Below are 25402 nucleotides of genomic sequence, written 5' to 3'. Positions count from 1 at the left end.
TAATATTGTTTGTAAGACTCATGTAATTGGTTTTGATTAATCAATTATAACTCACAAGTTAGACTATGTCTATTTGTGAAATTTTCACTAAGTAAGGGCGAAATTGTAAAGAAAGAGTTAATAGGGGCATATTTGTTAATTATGATACTTTGTATGGTTCAATTAATAAATATGATAAATGACAATATTATTTAATAATTATTTATAGTTATTAAATAGTTAAAATTGGCATTTAAATGGTTGAATTAGGAAATTGGCATTTTTGAGAAAATCAGATACAAAAGGTGTTAAAATTACAAAATTGCAAAAAGCAAGGCCCAATCCACTAAGCCATGGCCGGCCACCTTTGTAGGCTTTTTAAGTTGATATTTTCATTATTTTAATGCCAAATAATTCAAACCTAACCCTAGTGGAATGCTATAAATAGATAGTGAAGGCTTCAGGAAAATAACACACTTTCTGAATTAGAAAAACCTGAGCCTCCTCTCTCTTCCTTAGCCGCCACTCTCTCTCTCTCTCTTCTTCCTTCATATTTCGAACTTACCCTAGTGATTAGAGTAGTGCCCACACACAGCAAGCAATACCTCAATCATAGTGAGGAAGATCGTGAAGAAAGATCATCAGCAAAGGAGATTCAGCATCAAGGATTCAGAGAAAGAGATCCAGGTTCAGATCTTGATAATACTCTGCTACAGAAAGGATACAAGGGTTAGAGATCTGCACGGAAGGAGTCATTTAATTCCGCTGCACCCAATGTAAGGTTTCTTAAACTTTATATGTGTTTAATTTATCGTTTTAGAAAGTTCTTATTTAGGATGTTAATAAACATACTTGTGAGTAGATCTAAGATCCTGGTAAAATAATTTCCAACAACTGGCCTCTGAGCCATGGTAATTGATTTACTTGCAAGAAATTTGGACTTTAAAATGATTGTTTGTTTGTTTTTGGATGGTATCATGTTGTATTGAGTGTTATTTGATGATTGATTGGTGTTTGTGAATTTTCGTTAAAAATAATTGAATATCTATTTCTGGAATTATTTTTATTGGATAGTATGGAAAAAATTAAGCAAGTTACTTTTTTACAGAACTCAATTTCGATTTAATTTGAATTAGTTATGATTTTTTAAAGATTCGAAAAAAACGGAGTTGTGCTGAAATTTTCCTGCGATCGCGAAAACTGTCCGTAGAGCTCACAATTTTTTCGTTTTTCTTCGTTTTTTCATGCTTTTTCATGGAATTAACTTCCAATTTTTTGTGTAGTTCTGTATTTATACTATTACTATTCCTAATTGAATTCTAGTTATCATTTTGAATTAATTTAATATTTTTTAAATTTAATTCAAGATATTAGTGTAATTTGAATTTGAAAATAGTTAGTATCTATCTTTTTGCTTAATAATCTATCTTATTTTAAAATTTGATTATATCTTATCTTATTTTTAAATTTAAGGTCAGATTTAAAGTATTTTAAATTAATTTTTTTTTTAATAATTTGACCTTAATAAGATAACTATAATCATGTAATTTTTAAATGATATAAGATATTTTGCTAATTTTTTAAATTTTGTTATTTTATTTATTTAAATTACATTTAAAATTTGGAAAAGATTTTCATTTATCTTTTCTAATTTTTTATTTATAAAATAACATTTAAATTTTAAAAGTAGTTAGCAAATTTTTTGAAATGATATTTAGGTTGGTTGAAACCTAATTTTTCAAAATTGTAGGTTTAATTTTAAATTTAAATAATTAATTAAATTTCGAATTTTTTTTTATTTTTCAAATTTTTTTTTTAAATTTTCGAAATTTTTTTTATTTAATTAATTATTTTCGAAATTAATTATTTAATTTAAAATTAAATAAATCCTACATCCAACTATCCAACTAACCTTGTTGTAGGAGTATGTGTTTTAGCTTCTGTGTAAGTTTTCAAAACCTATTATTACTTGATTGCAAATAGCCATGGTTACTTTTTGCCAGATCTAATGATCTGATGGCTCCCTTGGTCAAGATAATAATTTGTAACAGGTATATTTACAATCTTCTTTCATCTGTGTATGACCTAGCAACATGATAAGACCCATCCAAAGTGTGCCTGTGTGAGCCTATGTGTTTAATTTTATTATAGATGCATATAGGTTGTTGTTGCTAAAATAAATTATCATAGTTTTTGATAGAATTTATTTAGGCCCATTTAGTTTTTGGGCCTATTCAATTAATAAGAGTTGTTCTTATTAAGGTTAAATTCCTCTCTTTTAGGCCTTGTGTGAGAGTTGGGAGCCATAGAAGTGGGTACGACATACTGAACCCAGCACCCCCTCACATGAACCACCCCAATTGTGAAGGCTCATTTGCGAGATTTGAATGACTGTACTAGGTTAATTACACTAGTTTAACCTAATTAAAATTGATTAGCAACATAATTAATTTCATTTATTTTGAAATTAATTTAGAAAATCATAGTTTAAAGAATTTTATATTCTAAGCTAAACTATATGTATTTTCTTGTATTTAATTAAATATAGAATTATAACCATCTAGATTCTTTCTGAAGCTTAATTTAAATTTTTCATTAAATATTCTTATTTAAGTTGATATTTAGTTATCTACAACTAACCAACTTAAATCTGAATATCTTTTGGATTTAAAATTTCAAAATTAAGTTGAGGAATTTTAGGCATTTGTTATTAAGATTCTTTAGATATTTTTTAAGTTAATATCTTTTCGAATATTAACTTAAAATGGAATATTTTAGATATTTTTTAGGTTAATATCTTTTCGAATATTAACTTAAAATTGAATATCTTCAAATTAAGTGGTTACAACTTAATTTTAATTTAATTAAATCAGATTTGAAAGATATTGAAGTTGATTTTTTTAGATTCTTCTAAAACAACTTAAACAAGATATTTTCAAATTTGTTCCATTTTCAATTCGAATTTATCTTTCGAATTTAAATAATAATTGAAATTTAATTAAAGTTGATTTTTTTATTTAAACCAACTTTAATTTGTAATTTTTCATTATTATATTATGGAACTTGTTCGATATTTATTTGAATTTATTTTTCAAATTAAATAATAATTGAAAATTAATTAAAGTTGATTTTTTATTTAAACCAACTTTAATTTGTAATTTTTCATTATTATAATATCGAATATTATGATTATACAAAATACATATATATATATTTTTAAATAATGAGCTTTTAATCAAAAGATATTCGATCTCCATTGTTGGTCTTACAATAGTCAAACTTTTTCAATATAACCTCGAGACGCTAGACTTCGTCCCCCTATGGATGGTTATTCGTTGAACACTTTTAACACCGTAAGATTTCATTTGATAAGTGTTTTGTGAGTTTTCGTCTCTATTTAGACTCTCCCTACGGTGACTACTTAGAGATAAACTCATAAAACATGAAACAATGGTGGAAGCTCATAAAATGAGAATAACCTTGACTCTCGCCTACCGGGACAACGTTGGATTCTCATTTTGATCGAATAAAAGGTTGCTAAAATGTTTAATTTTAGATGAGCTGACAACTCTATTCAACTAATGTTATCTTTGACTCTCGCCTATTTAGGGACCTTTGTATTTCATTATGTTGGAAACCTTGAAAAATAAACTATGTTAGATTTAGTATTTCTATAACATATGTCATTACTTGTTATTTTCTGAACTTGTGTATGAATTTTGAACCAAAACCTTACTTCTGTTTTATTGATGTGTTGTAGTGTCTATAATCCCCTTCTCATTCCACTCCTAATTTATCTTAGCAATTGAACTTGAAGTTATAAACTCCTTGTCAGAGAAATACTTCACATATGCTCATGATGGACTTTAAATTCCAGAAGCGAGGTAAAGTGGGAATTGTTCACTACAAAGAAAATAGTTCATAACTCCATAAATCCTACTACTTCAAGCTTAGTTGAGAAGATAAGAGAAAGTGATTCCACTTCCTCAAGTTATACTTCACAACAAAATGAACTAGCAAGAACAACAATTAACAAACGAATAAGCAGTAATGCTTTAGTCTTCGAATCATGTGTGTTAGAGAATGATAAATCCATTTGGATTCTTGATTCTGGGTCTACAAACCATGTAAGTTGTTCATTGTAATTGCTTGAGAATTGGAATTATTTGAAATCTGGAGAGTTGAAACTTAAAGTTGGTAATGGCGAAATGGTTTCGGTTAGAGCTAGAGGAAAAGTCCAACTCAAGTTTCAAAACAGAATTTTGGAATTAGACAATGTCTTATACATTCCAAATTTCAGTAGAAACTTGGTTTCTGTTTCATGCTTACAATTGCAACAATACAAATTAGATTTTTCGAATTCTGGTTCTACCATTTCTCGAAATGACATTCAGATTTGTGTTGCATCCATGGAACAGGGGCTTTATGTTCTTAGACCAGAAACACCATTTGCCCTACATGACGAACTTTTTAAAGTAGCTAAACCTAGAAACCACAAAAAGCAAAAGATCGTTGATGATAATGAAACATATCTATGGCATTTACGTCTAGGTCATATAGGCTTTGACAGACTCAATAGACTAACCAAAGACGGTCCATTGAAAAATGTCGTCTTAGGTGAATTGCCAGTATGTGAGTCCTGCCTGGAAGGAAAAATGACTAAACGTTCTTTCTCTGCAAAGGGAGAGCGTGCCAAACAACCCCTAGGGTTAGTGAATTCCGATGTCTGCGGACCTTTGAATGTCAAAGCCCGAGGTGGTTATGAGTACTTTGTCACTTTCATTGACGATTACTCTAGATATGGACATATTTACCTTATGCATAAGAAATCTGAAACATTTGCAAAGTTTCAAGAATTTCATGCTTTGGCCCAAAACCAATTAGGTAAATCATTAAAGATCTTGCGAACTGATAGGGTGGAGAATATATGGATATGCAGTTCAAAGATCATTTAATTGAACTTGGAATTGAATCCCAGTTAACCGCCCCTAGCACTCCACAACAAAATGGAGTTGCAGAAAGACGGAATCGCACGCTTTTGGAAATGGTTAGGTCTATGCTTAGTTTTTCAACTCTACCTACGTCCTTCTGGGGATATGCAATTCAGATGGCAACCGACATTTTAAATGTTGTTCTATCTAAATCAATCCCTAAGACACCTTTAGAACTTTGGAATGGTCGTACACCTAGTTTACGCCATTACAGAATCTGGGGGTGCCCTGCTCATGTCTTAAGAAAGAAAGACGGCAAACTTGAGTCACGAACTGAAGTTTGCATGTTTGTCGGTAATTCTAAAGAGACTAGGGGTGGACTATTTTATAGTCGCAAGGATGATAAAGTGTTTGTTTCTACAAATGCCACTTTCCTTCAAGATGACTATATTAAGAATTTCAAATCACAAAGTAAAGTAGTGTTGGAGGAAATGCTTTCAGATATAAGTCCTTCCAATGTTCCGTCCTCTTCTACTCGTGAAGAAGACAATCCCACTCCCTCAGTTGAACAAACTGAGAAATCTACTACTAAAGTTTCTGTTCAGAAGACAACCGTACCTCGTCGTAGTGGGAGGGTTTCAACAAAACCTACTCGTTATGGCTTGGATGGTGAAATCAATATGGTCGTAGGTGACGGTATTGATGACGATCCATTAACCTATAAACAGGCAATGGCTAGTCCGCAACGGAAACGATGGTCGTGGCATGGATTCGAAATGGATTCCATGAAAAAGAACAAAGTACGGGAATATGTAGACGCACCTGACGACTATCGTCCGATAGGATGCAAGTGGGTTTACAAGAAGAAAAGAGGAGGTTGAGGCGAAGTCGAAACTTTTAAAGCTAGACTTGTAGCCAAGGGTTATACCCAAAGAGAAGGCGTGGACTATGAGGAAACTTTTAGTCCTGTTGCCATGCTCAAATCCATCCGAATTCTTCTCTCCATAGCTGCTGCTTTCGATTATGAAATCTGGCAAATGGATGTCAAGACTGCCTTCCTTAATGGGGTACTTGAAGAAACTATCTATATGGAGCAACCAGAAGGTTATGTTCTTCCTGGGCAGGAAAAGAAAGTTTGCAAATTAAATAGGTCTATATATGGACTTAAGCAAGCTTCTCGCTCATGGAACAAAAGGTTTGATGAAATCATCAAGACCTACGGCTTTCTTCAGAATGAAGATGAACCTTGTGTTTACCAACTCAAGGAATACCAAATAGTAGTATTCCTGGTCCTTTATGTTGATGACATTTTGATTATTGGAAACAATGTCAAGAAAATGACTCACATCAAGGAATGGCTCAACACTCAATTCGATATGAAATATTTGGGTGAAGCAGCCTATGTTCTTGGTATTCAGATTATTAGAAACCGGAAGAACAGATCTCTTGCTCTCTCTCAAACAACCTACATAGACAAAGTCTTAGAGAGATTCTCCATGAACAACACCAATGGGGCAAACATGCCTTCTAGATATGGTATTCGTCTATCTAAGGAACAGTCTCCGACTGATCCTCAAGAGATAGAGGACATGGCGAAAATTCCCTATGCCTCTGCAGTTGGAAGTCTAATGTACGCAATGCTATGCACTAGACCTGACATCTGTTATGCTGTTGGAATTGTGAGGAGGTATCAGTCTAATCCAGAACAAGAACATTGGAATGCAGTTAAGTATATTCTGAAATACTTAAAGAGTACAAGGAATCTTGTGTTAGTCTACAAGGGTGGTGCTTTAAATCCCATAGGCTACACTGATTCAGATTTCCAGGCAAGTCTTGAAGACCAAAAATCTACATCTGGGATGGTGTTTACTCTTGGGGGTGGAGCAGTGGTTTGGAGAAGTGCTAAACAAACCGCGATATCGGACTCAACTATGGAAGCTGAATACATAGCAGCAGCCGAAGCTGCTAAAGAACTTGTCTGGCTAAGAAAGTTCTTCACCAGCATAGGTGTTGTTCCTGGAATGGAAAACCCTCTGGTACTACTCTGTGATAACAATGGAGCAATAGCAAACAGTAAAGAACCTTGAAGCCACAAGAGAAGCAAACACATTGAAAGGAAGTATCACATTATCAGAGAATACATGGCAAGAGGGGATGTACTAGTTGAGAAAGTTGACACAGAGGACAACCTAGCTAATCCATTTACCAAAGTCCTGGTCGTGACAGCCTTTGAAAAGCACCGTCATAATTTAGGATTAATTGATATGTACTAATTAGTTTTATATTAGTGCAAGTGGGAGTTTGTTAGGTTTTATGCCCTAAATAAAACTCCATTTCAATGTAATCTATTTTATTCAACATCAATAAAGAAACATAAGTATTTTTCATTCATTTGTGTATGTTTTGGTTCACTTTATCAATTGCTTGTCTATTTGATTTATAAATTCATCTTAAACCCTTTTCACATACTTGATCATGTTTATTGTGTTGTCATCACATTGGAAAGTAAACATGACTATGTGAATAAAGTTTCCTAGATTTATCAGACACAGGGTTTTACTGATATGATAATCTACAACAAGAGTGTACTTGTATTTGGAGAAATACTATGTTCTTTCCAGAACATTGGTTAAAGTAAAGCTCAGGTTGGATGCATGGAGTATGCATCGGAAGGGACCGATATTGAACTTTGACTTAGATTTAATTAAACTTACCGTAAAATCTATTCAAGTCAATATCGCCAAGTTGATCCTAGATCAAATGATCTTAATCCTGTTATGATTAGGCTCAATCTTGAAAGGCTATTCGTGTTCTTTGATTTGTTAGTTAAGCCTACTTTTAGGTCAGGGTGATACGTACATTTTGGGAACACGGTAGTGAGTGCAATTGAGTGGGAGCGCTAACATGAACATGGAATCTATAACTTCTATCTGGCGAATAGTAAGTAAAGGATGATCTCCTTCGAGCTTGACCAAACGAAAATAAATGGTGGAGATCTCATTTCACATAAGCTGAAATATCATTTATACGGGGTCAAGTGTTTTAAGGATAAAATATATAGTAGGGTGTTACGGTAATCTAATCCCTTTACAGTGTAGATCATTCATATAGAGGATCATTGATCAAATTAGGATTATAACAATGGATAACTAATGATGTGTCTATATGGTGGAACATATAGAGCATTCTATATACTGAGAGTGCAATTCTAAGTTCTATGCGTGGATTCAACGAAGAATTAATAAGTTAGTGCATTTTAGTGCTAAATTCTTGATCTACTTATTGGAAGCTCGGTTATATAGACCCATGGTCCCCGCACTAGTTGAGATAATATTGTTTGTAAGACTCATGTAATTGGTTTTGATTAATCAATTATAACTCACAAGTTAGACTATGTCTATTTGTGAAAAAGTAAGGGCGAAATTGTAAAAAAAGAGTTAATAGGGGCATATTTGTTAATTATGATACTTTGTATGGTTCAATTAATAAATATGATAAATGACAATATTATTTAATAATTATTTATAGTTATTAAATAGTTAGAATTGGCATTTAAATGGTTGAATTAGGAAATTGGCATTTTTGAGAAAATCAGATACAAAAGGTGTTAAAATTGCAAAATTGCAAAAAGCAAGGCCCAATCCACTAAGCCATGGCCGGCCACCTTTGTAGGCTTTTTAAGTTGATATTTTCATTATTTTAATGCCAAATAATTCAAACCTAACCCTAGTGGAATGCTATAAATAGATAGTGAAGGCTTCAGGAAAATAACACACTTTCTGAATCAGAAAAACCTGAGCCTCCTCTCTCTTCCTTAGCCGCCACTCTCTCTCTCTCTCTTCTTCCTTCATATTTCGAACTTACCCTAGTGATTAGAGTAGTGCCCACACACATCAAGCAATACCTCAATCATAGTGATGAAGATCGTGAAGAAAGATCATCAGCAAATGAGATTCAGCATCAAGGATTCAGAGAAAGAGATCCAGGTTCAGATCTTGATAATACTCTGCTACAGAAAGGATACAAGAGTTAGAGATCTGAACGGAAGGAGTCATTTAATTCCGCTGCACCCAATGTAAGATTTCTTAAACTTTATATGTGTTTAATTTATCGTTTTAGAAAGTTCTTATTTAGGATGTCAATAAACATACTTGTGAGTAGATCTAAGATCCTGGTAAAATAATTTCCAGCAATTGATTAAGTGCTTAACAACTTATGAAAAATGGTCGGGCCAATCATGCAGCAAATCTAAGTCGAATGTGCTACTCTCAAAAAATATGAGCAGTGTAAGGAAAAGAAATATTCTAAGTATTTTCAATATTAATCAAGCTCGTGGAGAGGTTGTACAATCCATTTATTTTCAAAAAAAGGAAAAGAGATGACTATATGAGGCTCAAGGATAGCATGATGAAGAGATTGGAAGGGTGGAAGATGAAGCTACTTTCCTATGTCAAGAGATTAACTGTAATCAAGACACTCGCCTCGTCCATGCCAATCTATGCAATGTCCACAACCAAGATTCCTATTTCTAGTTGCCGTGAGTTAGATTGCTTGATGAGGAAGTATTGGTGGATGGGGAATGTAGAGAAGGACAGATTCTTAGCATTGAAGGCTTGGGACCAGATTTGTCAACTGAAGTCTTCAGGGGGCTTGGGTCTAAGAAGATGCGAAGATATGAATAAAGCTCTGTTAGCCAAGTTGGCTTGGAGGCTTGCAATGAATGAGGATAGACCTTGGGTCTCTTGCCTATAGAAGAAATATTGTAAGTATTAGAATTTTCGGTGTGTAAACCAAAAGAGTAATGATTCGTATCAGTGGAAATGTATTTTGGAGTCGAGAAAAATTCTACTCAAAGGATCGATTTTAGTGGCTGTCTCGGAGAATCCATCAATTTCTTGAGGCAGCCTTAGATCCTTTGGATGGAGTACCAGGAGTTTTTGGAGCTAATGAATAACATTAGGAGCATGAGATTCACGATACAAACACTGTCGGATGTTTCAACCGCTAACAAATGGAATGAGGAAATGACACTACAAATTTTCGGCACAAAGTTGGGGGAACGCCTTTTGAGTATTCTGAGAATTCCTCCTCCCTTTTCGGATCAGGTGTACTGGAAAAACAATCAAAAGGGTCAGTTTTTTGTTAAAGCTACCTATTATGTTGATCAATCTTGGAGGTTTGCTCCTGCAAAAAACATTTGGAAGTGGATTTGGGATGCGGGGATCCATCCTAAAATATCAGTCTTGCTATGGAGAATTTTGAATGAGGCCATATCTACTAAGAATAGACTACCTTTTGTTCCTGATAAAGAGTGCTGCTTGTGTTGTCTCGTAGAGGAAAGTGCCATTCATCTGTTTTGTGACTTTAGTTTCTCAAAAGCCCTCTGGTTTGTAGGGAAATATCCGACGAGAATTGAAGCCATTCCAGGGGATACTACAATCCAACTTATGGAGAATCTTATCTCTAATACGATTGGGGTCAATAGGAACGAGTTTCTAGTTTACACTAGATGCTTTTTTTCTGAAATTTGGCAACAGAGAAATGCACTCTGCATTAAAAATGCTTCTGCTAATCCTACTTTAGATTTGGCTAGAATTGGAAAAGCCAATCTTGAGCTTCAAAATTTGTTTAACTTCAGCAATGGAGGAGGTAGTGTCACGGATCCTGGTGCTGATTTTAACAAAGGTCCTGCCTTTCCCATGTGTCCGCGCGAAGAGGAGGTGTGCCATGTCCTCTTCACTGATGCTTCCTGGGTTTTGGGGGAAGCTGGCATTGCAGCGGTAAGGGTTGATAGAACGAATGGCTGGTGGTTTGTTAATTCTCAAAAAATTCAATCGCAGTTTGCTTTGGAAGCTGAATTCAGAGCTATCCTTCTTGCTCTTTCCTAGGCTGTTGAGATAGGTTGAGGTGTTGTCCATATTCTCTCGGATTCGAAGATCGTTGTACAAGCTTTAACAGCAAGTAGAAGCCCCCCTGATTGGAACATTGCAAGTATGTTTTTTTCAATAATTAATGTCATTAAAAAGTTTAATGTGTGTAGGTTCTTTTTTATCAACCGAAGTTTTAATACTTTGGCGGATGATGTAGCTAAAAGCGCTAGAGGTTCTAGCCAACCAACTATTTTGTATCAAGGGAGGGTTTTTCCCCTGTGATTTCTATCTACTTTCTTATTTAATGAACAAGACGTTCTTTCAAAAAAAAATCGTATGTAGGTTATGGACTTAATAAATGAGTATAAAACTCATTCTCCAACAACTATAACTCCTATAACTTTTAAAAATTTTAAATTATGACTCTAACATTTTTTACACTCTTAATATCGACAATAATTGTAGAGGTTACTCATAACAACAAGTAACTCTCCATATGTTACAAAATAACGATAATTTGTCATACTCACTTTTAGTATGTTACACATATTTAATCTATACTAGGTTATTGTTACGTGCATTGCACGTATACTTAGTTATATTTTTAATTTTTATTTTTGTTATGTGTATTTTTAAAATTTTATAAAAACTTATTAATTTTTTAATTTTTTTTTTAAAAAAATAATATTTAACGGTTTAAAAATTTGAAGAAAATAAATATAAAATTTATATATTTGAATTAATTTAAAATTTGTATAAGTTCAATTAATCTAAAATAAATAATATTTATATTTATATATATTTAAATTAATCTAAAATAAATAATATTAATATTTATATATATTTATATTTATAAAACTGATCCTACTAACACTGTTAAATTTAATGAAATATTTTTATATTCTTAAAATATTATGTTAAACCAACAAAAACCGTTAGATAGCAATATTTTATATATAAAGATACATATATTATATACTAGGTTATTGTTACGTACATTGCACGTATATTTAGTTATATTTTTAATTTTTATTTTTGTTATGTGTATTTTTAAAATTTTATAAATTAAAGAAAACCACTTATTAGTTTTTAATTTTTTTAAAAAAACAATATTTAAAGTTTTAAAATTTTAAGGAAAATAAATATAAAGTTTAAAATTAATAATAATATTAATATTTATATGTATTTAAATTAATCTTAAATAAATAACCTAAAACAAATAATATTAATATTTATATATATTTTAATTAATTTAAAATAAATAATATTAATATATATATTTATAAAACTAACCCTACTAACACCGTTAAATTTAACGAAATATTTTGTTAAACTAACAAAAAAAATAATTAAATAGCCACATTTTATATATAAAGATATATTATATTATTCAAAAAATAATATAACATGCTCTATTAAGAAATCTTCGAATACATTATCAAGGTGTTCCCTTCCTTCGATCCAATATTAGTGTTTTAATATTTTTACCTTGTTAATATTTAGCTTCTATTCACAAAGGTGTTGTTTGGTAACACTTTTATTTTTTAATTTTTTAATCGCAAAATGAAAGTAAAATTTTTGTTTTTTAAAAATTTATTTTTGAAAAACAAAAATGTGTTCTGTAACCACTTTTGTTTTTTAATTTTAAAAACAGAAAACAAAAGTGTGTTATGCAAAGTTTATTTTTATTTTTATTTTTTGATTTTATTTAAGTCGGGTCTAGGTCCGAGGTCGGATTCGGGTTCAAGTCAGAAGCTGGGTTCAACGCCAGGGCTGTGGGGAGGGGATTTGGGTCTGGGTCTAGTCGTAATCCAAAAGATTGATTAAGAAAAAAAAACTGTTTAAAAAAATATTGAAAGTGATTTTTTTTTTGTTTTTAAAATTTTAATTTCTAATTATAAAATTGAAAATTAAAAACAGTTTTATAGAACATGTTTTTGAAAAATATTTTCATTTTATTACTTTTAAAAACAGAAAACTGATTAAAAAAAAGTGTTATCAAACGCCACCAAAGTTAATAATAAGGGAAAAAATAGAAAAATACAAAAAAGGAAAAAAATTACAAAAATACTCTGGCCCGGCTCATTAAACATTTATACAGTACACATACAAATATTTACAAAAATACCACATGCACTAAGCCTTCAGCTGTAAAGAGCGAACGTTGAAGATGAACATACATCGATCGTTTCAAAACTGCAAAACAACCAAAATGAAACCAAAACGAGGAAAATACAACTATTAATTCTGGCGAAATCAACTGGAGAAGAAGACCTGCAATGATCTAAACAGAAAATGACGAAAAAAAATCAGAAAAACTGTGAAGAAACTGAAATTACACATTTGTTTTCTGTTTTATTCGATCAAAACAACTCCCCCTAATATCGAAATCCAGATTCATGAAATGTAGATCTGTAACAAACAGATTTGGAGCTCCTACCAAATCTAAAACAATGTATGATGTGAAAAATTTTAAAAAATACCTCATGAATAATACATCTACGTTATATACATTTGCATTTTGATTGATTACCGGTTTCCAATATAAATATATTTTTTTAAAAATAAAATAAGAAGAGTAAAATCGAATTAAGGTACAACCAGTTATGTATAAGTCTGTTTATTGTTTGTTTTGGTTGCCTTATAGTTGCATTATCGTTTTATGATAGTTTATATATTATGCAAGAATTTAATTTGACGGGGACTAAGAAATAGTAGTTATACATAGTAAGTTTTGTGCAAATAGTTGCATATTAATTTTATAATGAAGTAACATATTCAAGTAGCAAAACTATAATAAAACTACAAAACAACTGTATACAAACTAAAATATAGGAAAAACTCTTTGAACATCAACATCCATGATAAATCTCATTGTTACCCATTGATGATATAAAAATGGACAGGAAACAACTAGATAAAAAACATATTAAAAAAAATACATACAAAAAGTGTAAAATTTCAAAAATGGGGGAAAACCAAAAAGAAACCGAAAACAAACCTCGGTTCGAACATCAGCACCAACATTAGCTTTTTTCCTAGAAACGTCTTCAACCATGATCAACTTCAACCTTCCTTTTCCTATTCTCAGAAGTTGGGGAAATTTTCTAAGAAATATAAACTTTAAATTTCTTCTTCGCAGGTCTACGACCCCCGTTTCAATACAGGCAGAGCAAAGTCGGAGTCATCATCTTCGACAATTGGGTATTTTCCTTTGGACTTATTTGCTACAGATTTAACACTCATTTTCAAATTTTTTTGGGCAATGGAGAAGCGGACGATGAAGAACAAGTAATAGCCATGAATATATATAAGTTCAGACCAAAGAAAACAGATGACAAATAGTTATGGAAAATCGGTTAATGGAAGTTAGAAAAGAAAATGACAGAAAATTGGGTAGTGAAAAAATGGGTTTTGATTGTGGTTAGGAAAGTATATCAGTTATGGAGAATTTTTTTTTTTTTTTATAAAAAAAAAAAAACTGAAAAGAGAATGAAAAAAAAGAAGGAAATAAAGATAGGAAAAGCATGGATTGATAGGCGTCAGTCAGCTGACGTGTGTAGTCACCTCACTTGCATTTAAAGAGTAACATTATGTGTACAGTATGTATAAGTAGTAAAATTGTAAATAAAAAAATTTAAAGTGTACAAAAGTAACTACTACGTGTAGGAGTATATATGTAATAAAAAAAATTATTTTGTATTTTTAATGTAAAAATTTCTAATAATAAACTCTGCAAATAGACATAATTAACCACATCTTTAGATAATACTCGTAACCATCTCGAACGTGAATGTGCAGCAAACATAAGTATGAACTAACTATAAGGTTCTTTGACTCGAGCACCTTATAATTCTAAGTTCAAATAAGAATATTTAGAATTTTAGGTGGATGTAAGCCTAGTATTGTAAGAAACCTTAAAGAATGTGTAGACTTATAATTATAGGGTAAAGAATGAGAGGTTCTAACTTTTAATGTGTTAAATTTAGCTGTTATTAAAAAAAAAATACTAAAAGAGACCCGTATCTAATACTCAATATTACTATTAATACAATTAAATATTAAATCTCAAGTAATTTAATATAATAAATATGAATAGTATTTAATAACTTTTTATTAAAAAAAATATTTTGTAAAATATGTCATATTTTAGCTATGACAGATATTTTTTATTTTTTTTTTCTTCTAAGTCAATAATTTTCTTACTTTTCCTTAAGAAAAAAGAAAAGTAGTAGATATTGTGCGTGAGAGAGAGAGAGAGAGAGATAAAAACTGAGAAAGACAACGTGAGGCCAAGCTGTAATTTCGAAATATATAAATAAATAAATATCAAACAATTTTTGGTTTGTTTTCCTGTTAAAGCTTCATTGGTGGGATATATTCACTTTCCCACAATCCCAACTCCTCCAATCTCCACCCATAAGGAAGGAGCTCGCTCATTCAACCGCATTCTTCACCAAAACCACAAAGGTTGGTCTCTTTATTCTCAGATGCTTCAAAATCTTCCATTTTCGCCATTCCTCTCTTATGTGTTTTCTGAAACTTGACCCTCATTCAATGTGCTCTTTGTGATGTTTATTTAGACTTCGATTATGAATGTCGAATCTTGTTAGAAGACAAAATCTACAATCTGTTCTGCATTTAGAATACACAACAATGCTATATTACAGATCAATGTAGAAATCTGGGGTGGGGTGGGGGGTGGAATCTCACAATTTTGTCAATTTCATCTCACATTGTGCTTGTGCTTATTATGACAGTTTCTTCGATTTTCCAATTTTCTGTCAAAGTTCTTCATTTAGACAATTCACAACTTTGATAAATTAAAATGATGTGTTAGAGTAGTGACTATAAATTTCTTTTAATTGATTATTGATTCAATGTCTCAAGTTAGTCAGGGATGTTGATTCAATTGTACTGCTTCCTTTAACCAAATCTTTCACTAGGCTGATTTTGAAATATGAGATGAGAGGGATTAACATCAATTTACCTTTTATGAGCTTCAATGTAGAAAACCAGTTATGTATGTTTTGGTTTTGAGCATACATAAAACACCAATGCTGATGATTGGTCTATAATTTTGATACCTAAACATGATTTTTGTGGTTCACTTGCTAGCCCCTTTAGCTAAACTACTTCCAAATAGGTGCTGGAGTCGTGTGGACATTTTTTTTTTTGGTTGTGCAATCTATGTTTCTTTGACATTATGCAGTTATTTATTTGGTAATTAATTCCTACAATGTGAGAAGCAAGATCATGAGTATCCGACAGGATATAATTTTTTCCTTTTTTGAGAATTTTTGGAACGAAAAATTGATTAAGCTATCAGTATTCAAATTTATTATTCGCTTAGACGATAACTCTTTTAATCTTGTCTTCCATGATGATGGTGTGAGAAACAGGTTAAGACAATCAAACTGGAAAGACCCTTGAGGTTCCTAGTGATGACTGATATTAGTTTTTTTCTTTTTTTAGATAAGGGAACCAGAACTCCCACCATTCACCCACACACAATCATCCCCCAAAATACTTCAGGTAGCCTCAAGTGGTTTGACGACTAATATTAGTGATCATAGGTCCATAGCTGCTCTTCATACATTTCCATCAATGATACAAAGAAGGCTAATTAGAATCTTACAATATTTTCAATCCTCATTTTGTTTACATGACACTCTTCTTGTTAAACAATTGAAAACCATCAAAATTTAGATATATTTATTTCAAACATAGAATGAAAAACTGTTTCAGCTTTCGATCTATTCTTCTCAATGCATTTGAAGCTTCCTTTATATATTATTTGCATTTATGAGAAGAAATCTAGCACATCCGTTATATTTTACTATTTTCTTTGGATATTTGTGCTATAAGTAGGTATCAAGTCATCAATATGGTGAATAAACCGTTCTCTGTGGATTTGAATAAGCCTTTGGTCTTTCAGGTCAGTTCTCATTTCTATTTTCTATACTATGGACTTATTGTCTAGTGTCCTGTAATTTTGTTCTCTATACATTGCTTCATAGTTTACAAAGGTCCTTTTTCTCATATCCGCATGTATATGCTTTCTATTCACTTGGGTGCCTGGCAACAGATATGGACCCTTTTCTTTCCCTATGTCATGGTTGCCTTGCTACAATATTTTGAAAATGTGTAAAATTCCCTAGTTAACTTGTCCTTTCTCATAACCGGTTTCACAGGTTGGTCATCTTGGAGAAGCTTACGATCAATGGGTTCATCAGCCTATAGTGAGCAAGGAAGGCCCCAGATTTTTCGGGAATGACTTTTGCGAGGTATTATTCATGCTCTTTTCATATTCGTTTGACCCAGTACACTTATGAACTGTGTCAACAATAAAAAAATATCGAAAATAGTTTCTTGAAGACAATAGGATTATATTGAGATAAACTTTAAGGGCCCAATTTTTGACATACCAGTTTATATGTTTGCATGTGAGAAAGTCTTTTTAAAACAGTTGAAAGGATTACACAAGGAGAAACTTTGTTATATTAAATTTTCTTAAAAAAAATGCATTGAAACTTAGTAAAGTCATGTTTTTGATATCTTTCCAATGTATATGCGATGTGAGTTTTCTTTTTCTTTTTTTTTTTTTTTTTTTTTTTTGTAATAATTTCTTTTGCCTTGTTCACTTGAAACAGCTCCTCACCAAAACAGCATGGTGGGTGATTCCACTTATTTGGCTGCCGGTTGTGTGCTGGCTTGTCACCACGTCTCTTCAAATGGGCCTTACTCTTCCTCTGGCAGCTCAAAAATTGGTTGTTGGAATTTTCCTTTGGACATTGATGGAGTACAGTTTGCACCGATTTCTTTTCCACATAAAAACAACAAGCTACTGGTTAGCTTCCTCTCCTTTTCATATGGAAACATTAATATGTATTGGTTACTTCTATATCTTTCCTTCTCCAATAGAAGTCTCATCCATTTTTAAACTTTTTGCAGGGGAAACACTTTTCATTATCTTCTTCATGGTTGCCATCACAAGCACCCCATGGATGGATTGCGACTTGTATTCCCTCCTGTGGCAGCAGCTATTCTATGTGTGCCAGTATGTTCTTCGTACTAATCCAATTATCATTTTCTCATCATTCGGTTTCTAACACCGATTTAAGTTTCACTTGCTTTATCTTTTTTTAATTTCAGAAGAACTACATATTTTGTATGCTACATATCATACTTTGTTTCCCTAGTTTGAATTAAAGATTTAATTTCTGAAATCAGCTTATATTCTCACACTTCATAAGTGTATATTTGTGTACACTTCTTGTATTTTTAATTTTTAAGAGAGTTATCTAAGCTGTCTTGTATATGATTTGCATTATCTGCTTCTGACTTCGTCCTGATTTTTTTCCTCTAGTTTTGGACCATTGTTAGACTTTCATCATCACCATCAGTTGCTCCAGCATTGTTCGGAGGGATTTTATTAGGATATGTTATGTATGATGTTACTCACTACTACTTACATCACGGGAAGCCATTAACGGGAATGACACAAAGTTTGAAGGTAACAATTGAAATTCTTATTATTTCTACATCTATGTTATTACTATTTCTGCAGTAAAATTTGTGCCTTACACCAATTTCTCTCTTTACCAGAGATATCACTTGAGGCATCACTTTAAAGCTCGAACTGTGGGATTTGGGATCACTTCACCTTTATGGGACATGGTGTTTGGAACCCTTCCTGCAAAAGATGCAGGTGGGAAAATTAGATAACAAAAATGGTAGTAATATTATGGAAAATCATTTATGATGTTTGAATGGTGTTTGGCTTACATGGGTTTTCCTTATGATTTTGTATTAAGCCTTGTCATGACATATCTTTACATATGTATGTATCACCATTTCATCTGATTAATTTAAATATCATCTTACAGTTATAGTTAGGGTGTGGGTATCATATGATTATTTCTTCTCCCATTAACCTCCACCTAATCTTGCACTAATGATTAGGATTATATTTGTATCATTTTAGTTTTCCTTCTTTTTCATAGATTCTATTCAGGAAAACAGGATCATAGATTCTATTATTCTCTAGCTGATTCTGGACTTATCCAAGCAAAATGGAAAACAAAAACAGTAGAACAATAGCAAGTGAATAATAAAGGCTAATTAAGATTTTTTCTCCATGAACTTTGACATGTACCAAATCATGTCCCTGAACTTTTTTAGCCGTTAAAAACTCCCCCTGAATTATTGAGATTGTTAGATTTAAGGACTTTTATCTAATTTCATTCAATTTTATTGTTTCAGTGATTGTTTATATATTAAACCATACTCTCTAGACTTTGATATTTACCAAATCATGCCCCGCAAACTTTTATATGTACTAAATCATGCCCTCTGAAGTTTCATCTATGTTAGAATTTTTTTACTAAAATTAAACAAAAATCCTTAAATCTAACAATCTCAATAGTTTATGGAGAATTTTTTTAACAGCAAAAAAAGTTCAGGGGGCATGATTTGGTACATGTGTTCAGAGAAAAAAATTCTAATTAGCCAATAATAAATAACAGGCTTATACAATTTGGGGTTTGGACCTGCAATTCAAACAATATACTAAAAAGTTCAGGTGGAATTTTTAAATTTAATAATCTCAATAGTTCAGGGTGAATTTTTAACGGCAATGAGGCATGATTTGGTACATGTCAAAGTTTGGGAAAAAAAATCATAATTAGCCTATAATAATTAGCATGCTTATACAATTTGGAGTTTGGACCAGCAATTCAAACAATATACCAAAAAGAAAGAAAATATTTCCTTCGTGTCATTATTTATAAAAAAAATATAATGCATAGTAATTAGTACACGAAGTTAATCTGTTATGCAAAATAATTACAATCTTTATTAAGTTTTAGAATTTTTATAAGAAAAATTAAAATTTGAAAAAAAAAAATTACAAAAATACTTCTGAAAAAAAATTTATTTTTATTTTTTGAATTTTTTTATTTATAAAAATACATTTTTAGTAAAAGCAATAAATTATTTTTTGGTTATTTTATAATTTATTTATAGTTGTTTTTTTGGTTGTTTTATAGTTTATTTGTAGTTGATTTATAATTCTCATGATTTTTTATTGTTTTTTATATTATACTTGTCATGAGGTTAGTTTTTTAATTATTTTATATTTTATTTATCGTTGATTTATAGTTATGGTAAAATTAATTTCTCATTATTTTTTTTTTTAAAAAATGTATTTTTAATTTTAAAGTGTATTTTTATAATTTAAAAAAATTTACTATGTTTTATGTATATTTTAACATTCACATACTAGACAATGTCAAAGGAGTTGGGCAGAAACTAGAAAGTATGATATCCTCTATGCATAACTTAAAACAACATCCAATAGGAAGCAGAGAACAAATAATATTGTAATATTGCATGTCCAATTAGATACATAATGAAAATCATATAAATAAATTATTAAAATCTAAACCCTTTGGCCTTTTTTTGAGCTGTGCCTTTAGCCATCTTACTCTTTCTGGCCTTGACAGCCCTTATATCCTTCTTCATGCGCCTATCCACAAGGGTTTTACCCTTCCCAACTTTTACTTGGACACCTTTTTTTGCTACCACATATTCCTTTGTAGGCTTTTTAGGAATTGCCTTCTTATATAGCTTACCAATCATCCTATTCTTAGATATGTTGGATATTTCTGTCTGCTCTAATATGGCATTAGCCATCTTGTGCACCTTCTCAAGCTTCTTCATTGCAACATGTTTCTTCCGAGCTTTGGCCTCTGCCACTTTCTTTGCTGGCCGAGCATCGATTTCTTTGAACTGAGCTTTCAAGGCATTCACCTCTTCTTTGGTGACAGGCTTTATGGGCTGTGAATGCCTCTTTTCTTCATCCAAGAACCACTTGGGCAGACTCTCCTCATCGCCAAACATCATATATTTGTAGGCATCATCAAGTATCACATCCCTTTGCTTTTTCTTCAACATATTCTTCCCACAACTTAGGATCTCAGCCTTCGCATCAACATCATCGTTGTCATCATCTGAATCAAAAACTGTAGTTGGTGCAATAGGTACTATCTCGAAATCATTGTTCTTGGTCTTTTTTTGTGCCTTCTTTACTTGCACAACAATCTTCTTTTGCATTTCATCTTCACTATCAAACTTCCCTACATTTCCTTCTCCTTCATCATCCACAGCTTCAGAAAAGATATCCTGACTAAACCACTTCTTTGTTATCTCTTCTTGGGTTAGACTCTTGCCTAGATCAAGTACTGCCAAAAGAGGATTCATTTCTTGATCACCATCTGAATCATACTCAGAAGGAATAATTCCATCATCACTATCAACACTCTGCATGATTGAAAAAATAAAATCTATCAACAACAATATTACACAACTAATTTAGTTTTTAAAGGGGAAGAACTACATAACTCAAGAAGTTGGACATCATGAGAGCACAATCGCTTTGAAGGCTTATTTTGCTGCTTTTTTTTTGAAACATACTGCTCATAAGCTTGTTCAAGAAGATCTTCAATTTGTTCATCATATCTGAAATTTAAGAATAAATAATCACACAATATAATGCAATAGTTTGTTGTTTTAATAATGTCGATCATCCATGAAAAATAGTAGAGAAACTTCACCTTTTTCGCTCTTCATCAAAGTCTAAATCCCTGGATAAATCATCTTGTTCACTTCCATTACGACTTTCTTCATTTTCACTATCACCCATATCACCATGTGTATCATAATCATCATCAAGTTCAGTAGAATAAACTGTTTTAAGAGCGCTTTTACCCTGAGATACATAATGAAATGAAATTAAAAGGCCAACAAAACAGAGGGTAGTATAGATTTTGCTAATAAACTCATAATGTGACACCCATGTTATGTTATGTTCAAAGTAGATATTGTATTAATAATAGGGAAATTGTATCACAATCTTAAAAATTAAGAGAAAAGATTAAGCAAATGAATTCAATTTAGGCCTAATAGTAATGAATATATATTATATATGTGCTTAAAGGAACAAGATTAAAATGTGGTTTATAAGACCTGACTCATCAGAATTTGTTTGATGTACATGGTAACATGAAAGGTTGAAATATGCTCCAAAGGAAGGAGATGCAAATGACAAGAATAAATTCAATAATGAAATTTAATTTAAAACAAACCTTAATGGTAGAGAGGGAAAACAATTCGTGGTCAACATAACTATCATCCACTCCATCCATTGGCATACTCGTTGCCTTACGTGCCTTCTCCTATATATATAATCAAATATAAAACACATAAAAATCACATATCAATAACTTACAGTTCAATCATACAAAATTTGTATTACTGAAAACAAGTGTACTAACAACTTGATATACATCAAATATACTTAGGTTGTGTTTCATTGCGAGGAATTAAAATACAAGAATAGAAATGGGAATAAGAATAAAATTTAAAATGCATAAAAAAAATTAATATTACATTGAAATGACATTTTCTTCTATTTCAAAATGAAAGTCATTACACCGAAATAGTGGAAAAGTCATTCTATAGATGACTTTCTAATATTTTAAAATGCTGCTAAATAAATGAATGAAATGAAAATTTGATTGCTTTTCATTCTCTTCTATTTCATTACCTCAAACTAAAAGCAACATTTCTTTCAATCTTATATTCTAGAGAGACTAGGCCACTCTTTATGCAGAAATTAGAATTGGAATTTTTACAAAGAAAATCTATGCTCAATTGCATTTCGCATGAGGGCGGGAAGGAGATGAACATGGGAACAAACCTTAGCTTGTCTTTTCGCAAGAAGCTTTCTCACCCGTTTCTTCTTACGCTCCAACACATGTGTCAACTCTTCCATTTCTTTAACTACTTTATCATCGTCTTCATCCTCACTTTCAACATTTGTAACAGTAGTAGTAGTAGTAGTAACTTCAGTCTTCTCTGAAACTATCAAGGCCTTTCTTATAAGTATTCTCCACCTTCATCACCAAAAGAATTGAAATATACAAATCATCAAACAAAACTAAAATGAGCAATTAGAGGGCCAAAAAAAAAAAACCAACAACTTACTTTAAAAGGTGCTTAAAGTCTTGTTTACCCAAGACACCCAGATCATCACAAAGAATTTTAACCTACAAAGATTTCATAAATTGAATTAAAAGTCTTGTGTTAAGACCCCAAAAGAGTAAACTTATTTTGTTAAAAAACATAAAAAGAAAAATCGAAACCAACAACAAACTAACTATAGTTAGGCAATTAGCTACCTCTTGTGTTGTTAAAACATGATCCTTGATGAGTAAAGATGTTGGATCATCAAAGGATATGGAAGTAACAGAACCAAGGATATCAAGAGGAGTTTCAGACCAAATAAATTCTGCAGCTGTTGACACCTTCCTTAAAGTTGTGTCTCCATCTTCATACCTGTAACACATATATACAAGCACCGTTTGTCACAGTTTTTGCTTATTCTTACGGCTTTTTAGTAAGGTTTAAACTTTGCCAAACGAAGCCATAATTATATAAACAGAGAAACAGAATTACCCGTCACGATGTCGTTTTTTTTTCACTCGTCCTAAATCATGCACCACCTAGAACAAGCAATCGTATTAGCATGATTATAATTATAAATAAAATAATAAAAGTAAGTTGTACAGATTACATTTCGTAAGAGACTTTACCTTCTTCTTTTGGGGTTCTATGGCTCCTCTAAATAGATACCTCACATCGAGTATTCGAGGATCAATTTTGGCTGCAGCCTTATACTTGAAAGCTACAACAAATATCTCGGCAGATGAAAAACGACTACTTTTTGGTTTGTGCACCACAACTCTCTCAAATAACTATATAAAAGTTTTCAAATTATAAGACAAGTAGATCCTTACAAATCCAACCAATAACAATAATTTTTAAAAAAATTTACCTTTGAAAGACAATACTTGACAGAGTTATAATCTTGAGAACGAAAAACCTGACAAATGCATAGTAAATTATGATTAATTATTTGAATGTGCAAAGGATTTTGCTTTGCTTATGAGAAAATAATACATTAATACCTTGGTAACAAATGTACCATTACGAGCCAGAAAATGAGTAACCAACTTAAGGGCATCGATGACCAAACCATTCTGAACAGTGGCTTCCATATTCCAAGCACCGCCCATTTTTGGGGCACCATCGTGCAGAACCAAATCGAAGGCAGAGAACTCATACTTCCTCATCACCCTTTTGATCTCCGACTTGCATTGGGGTTTGGTGATGTCCTGCTTAATAAAAATGGCGCCTGGAATTGGATTAACCCAATTCAAATCCACACCCACAATAAGGCTTCCACGTGGCACCCGTAGAGTGGCTACCTGCATCCAACTGCCTGGAGCAGCACAGAGGTCGAGAACAGCCCCAGTTTTGTGAAACAATCCATACTTGTCGTCAAGCTCTATTAGTTTCCACGCCGCACGAGAACGAAAACTTCTCTCCCTAGCCAATCTACAGTGATCATCATCTTTACGCCTTTGATTCTCTATACCCATTAAAAATTTCCTTCCTGCATTTTTTTTTTTAAAAAAAAAAGATAAATAAATTTGTTACGTGAATTATAAGGTATTATTATTATTAAATCAAAACATTAAAAAAATGCAAACAAGTCTCGAAAACACGAAACATGTATAGTGTAGTCAATATAAGAAATCACAAAACAGAGGCTTAATCACATGAATCCACACGTGAGTGAACAAGATCAACCATGTTGGTTTGTCTCCCTATTAAATAAATGCTTACGTAACAGATATAAAAATGGTCTCTAATTTTGACCTTCGTAACAGAGAAAGCTTGTTGGAGGTGGTACCGGTGGGTGAGAGCCGTGCGTGACCAGTTGTGTCAGGGCCTGAGAAGAAGACTCTGAATGTGGTGGTGAGTGAGAGAGAGATGAGTCCGTAGTGGGATTAGGGTAAAAACACGTAAAGGGTTGCTATTTATGTTTTTGCTGTTGGGCCTGTCATTTAAACATTTTTGTAAAAAATGAAATTTATAAATTTATAATGTTAAGCTTAAATTTTTGGAATTATACAATTTTTAATTTTAATTCCTTTTATATAATATGTTCTCTCTAACGTTATGGGTGGCAAATTTCACTTATTTGCATTGTCTCAACAATTCGAATCATTTTTTTAAAATAACCAAAAAAAAAAAAAAAAATTGCATAGAAAAAATAAATATTATGAAAAGGAAATAAACATTCACTGGTCTTCGGATATAAATCTGCATTTCATCATTTGTGTGCTGCACCTGATTGTGTACACCTCATGTTTGACAGGTGTCCTTGTGGTCTAATATTGTGTGGGAGATAATGATTAGGCATTCTCTTAGAATATTCCCTTAGGGAAATTTTTATTGGGATTTGTATTCTCCACCTGTATTGGAACCGTTACACTATACTGTATCTTTGTAACAATTACTCTGCATTATAAATATCAGACTCTCAGGCTCAAGTTCAGTGAGCTGAGATTTCATTTTGTCAAATTCTTCTCTAATTTTACTTAGTATCAGAGCCATTCTCGCCCTCGTCAATGGCTGCTCCACATGATCAAACAGAAGGTGGCTCAATCACCAGCACCAACATAGACGTTGCTTCTCCATCTCATCTCCTAA

At 31.9% G+C, this 25402-nt stretch overlaps 2 protein-coding genes across 3 annotated transcripts; one reads left to right on the top strand and one right to left on the bottom strand.

Moving 5' to 3' along the window:
- The first annotated feature begins 15031 nt into the window (after positions 1 to 15031).
- On the top strand, positions 15032 to 18674 carry LOC115698325 (dihydroceramide fatty acyl 2-hydroxylase FAH1). Its single transcript, XM_030625543.2, has 7 exons — positions 15032 to 15250; positions 16652 to 16718; positions 16975 to 17067; positions 17434 to 17630; positions 17735 to 17840; positions 18150 to 18296; positions 18389 to 18674. The coding sequence occupies exons 2-7, from the start codon at positions 16668 to 16670 to the stop codon at positions 18506 to 18508; spliced, it is 714 nt and encodes a 237-aa protein (XP_030481403.1). The 5' UTR covers positions 15032 to 15250; positions 16652 to 16667; the 3' UTR covers positions 18509 to 18674.
- Positions 18675 to 20081: 1407 nt separating this feature from the next.
- Positions 20082 to 24735, bottom strand: LOC115698256 (adoMet-dependent rRNA methyltransferase SPB1). Of its 2 annotated transcripts, none has more exons than XM_061118955.1 (12): positions 24600 to 24735; positions 23812 to 24299; positions 23679 to 23726; positions 23437 to 23598; positions 23300 to 23346; positions 23023 to 23179; positions 22829 to 22890; positions 22542 to 22737; positions 21928 to 22017; positions 21397 to 21551; positions 21186 to 21301; positions 20082 to 21105 (listed from the first exon to the last, which is right to left on the bottom strand). In XM_061118955.1, the coding sequence occupies exons 2-12, from the start codon at positions 24283 to 24285 to the stop codon at positions 20216 to 20218; spliced, it is 2397 nt and encodes a 798-aa protein (XP_060974938.1). In that variant the 5' UTR covers positions 24286 to 24299; positions 24600 to 24735; the 3' UTR covers positions 20082 to 20215. The 2 variants fall into 2 exon arrangements, with proteins under 2 accessions (XP_060974938.1, XP_060974937.1); XM_061118954.1 differs by having other exon boundaries at positions 24566 to 24713.
- Between the last annotated feature and the right edge of the window lie 667 nt (positions 24736 to 25402).

Source organism: Cannabis sativa, chromosome 7, assembly GCF_029168945.1.
Source record: "Cannabis sativa cultivar Pink pepper isolate KNU-18-1 chromosome 7, ASM2916894v1, whole genome shotgun sequence".
Taxonomy (NCBI): Eukaryota; Viridiplantae; Streptophyta; class Magnoliopsida; order Rosales; family Cannabaceae; genus Cannabis; species Cannabis sativa.
Note: the sequence above shows the minus strand (reverse complement) of the source record. Positions and strands in the feature narration are given on the sequence as shown.

Bases quoted from the DNA above. Each gene is read 5' to 3' on its own strand.
- LOC115698325 (XM_030625543.2), top strand. From the start codon at position 16,668: ATGGTGAATAAACCGTTCTCTGTGGATTTGAATAAGCCTTTGGTCTTT. The intron at 17,631-17,734 runs GTTAGCTTCCTC...AACTTTTTGCAG, and splicing joins ATAAAAACAACAAGCTACTG to GGGAAACACTTTTCATTATC. The intron at 18,297-18,388 runs GTAACAATTGAA...TCTCTTTACCAG, and splicing joins GAATGACACAAAGTTTGAAG to AGATATCACTTGAGGCATCA.
- LOC115698256 (XM_061118955.1), bottom strand. From the start codon at position 24,285: ATGGGTATAGAGAATCAAAGGCGTAAAGATGATGATCACTGTAGATTG. The intron at 23,599-23,678 runs GTAAATTTTTTT...ACTTTTATATAG, and splicing joins TCAAGTATTGTCTTTCAAAG to TTATTTGAGAGAGTTGTGGT. The intron at 23,180-23,299 runs GTAATTCTGTTT...TATGTGTTACAG, and splicing joins AAAAAACGACATCGTGACGG to GTATGAAGATGGAGACACAA.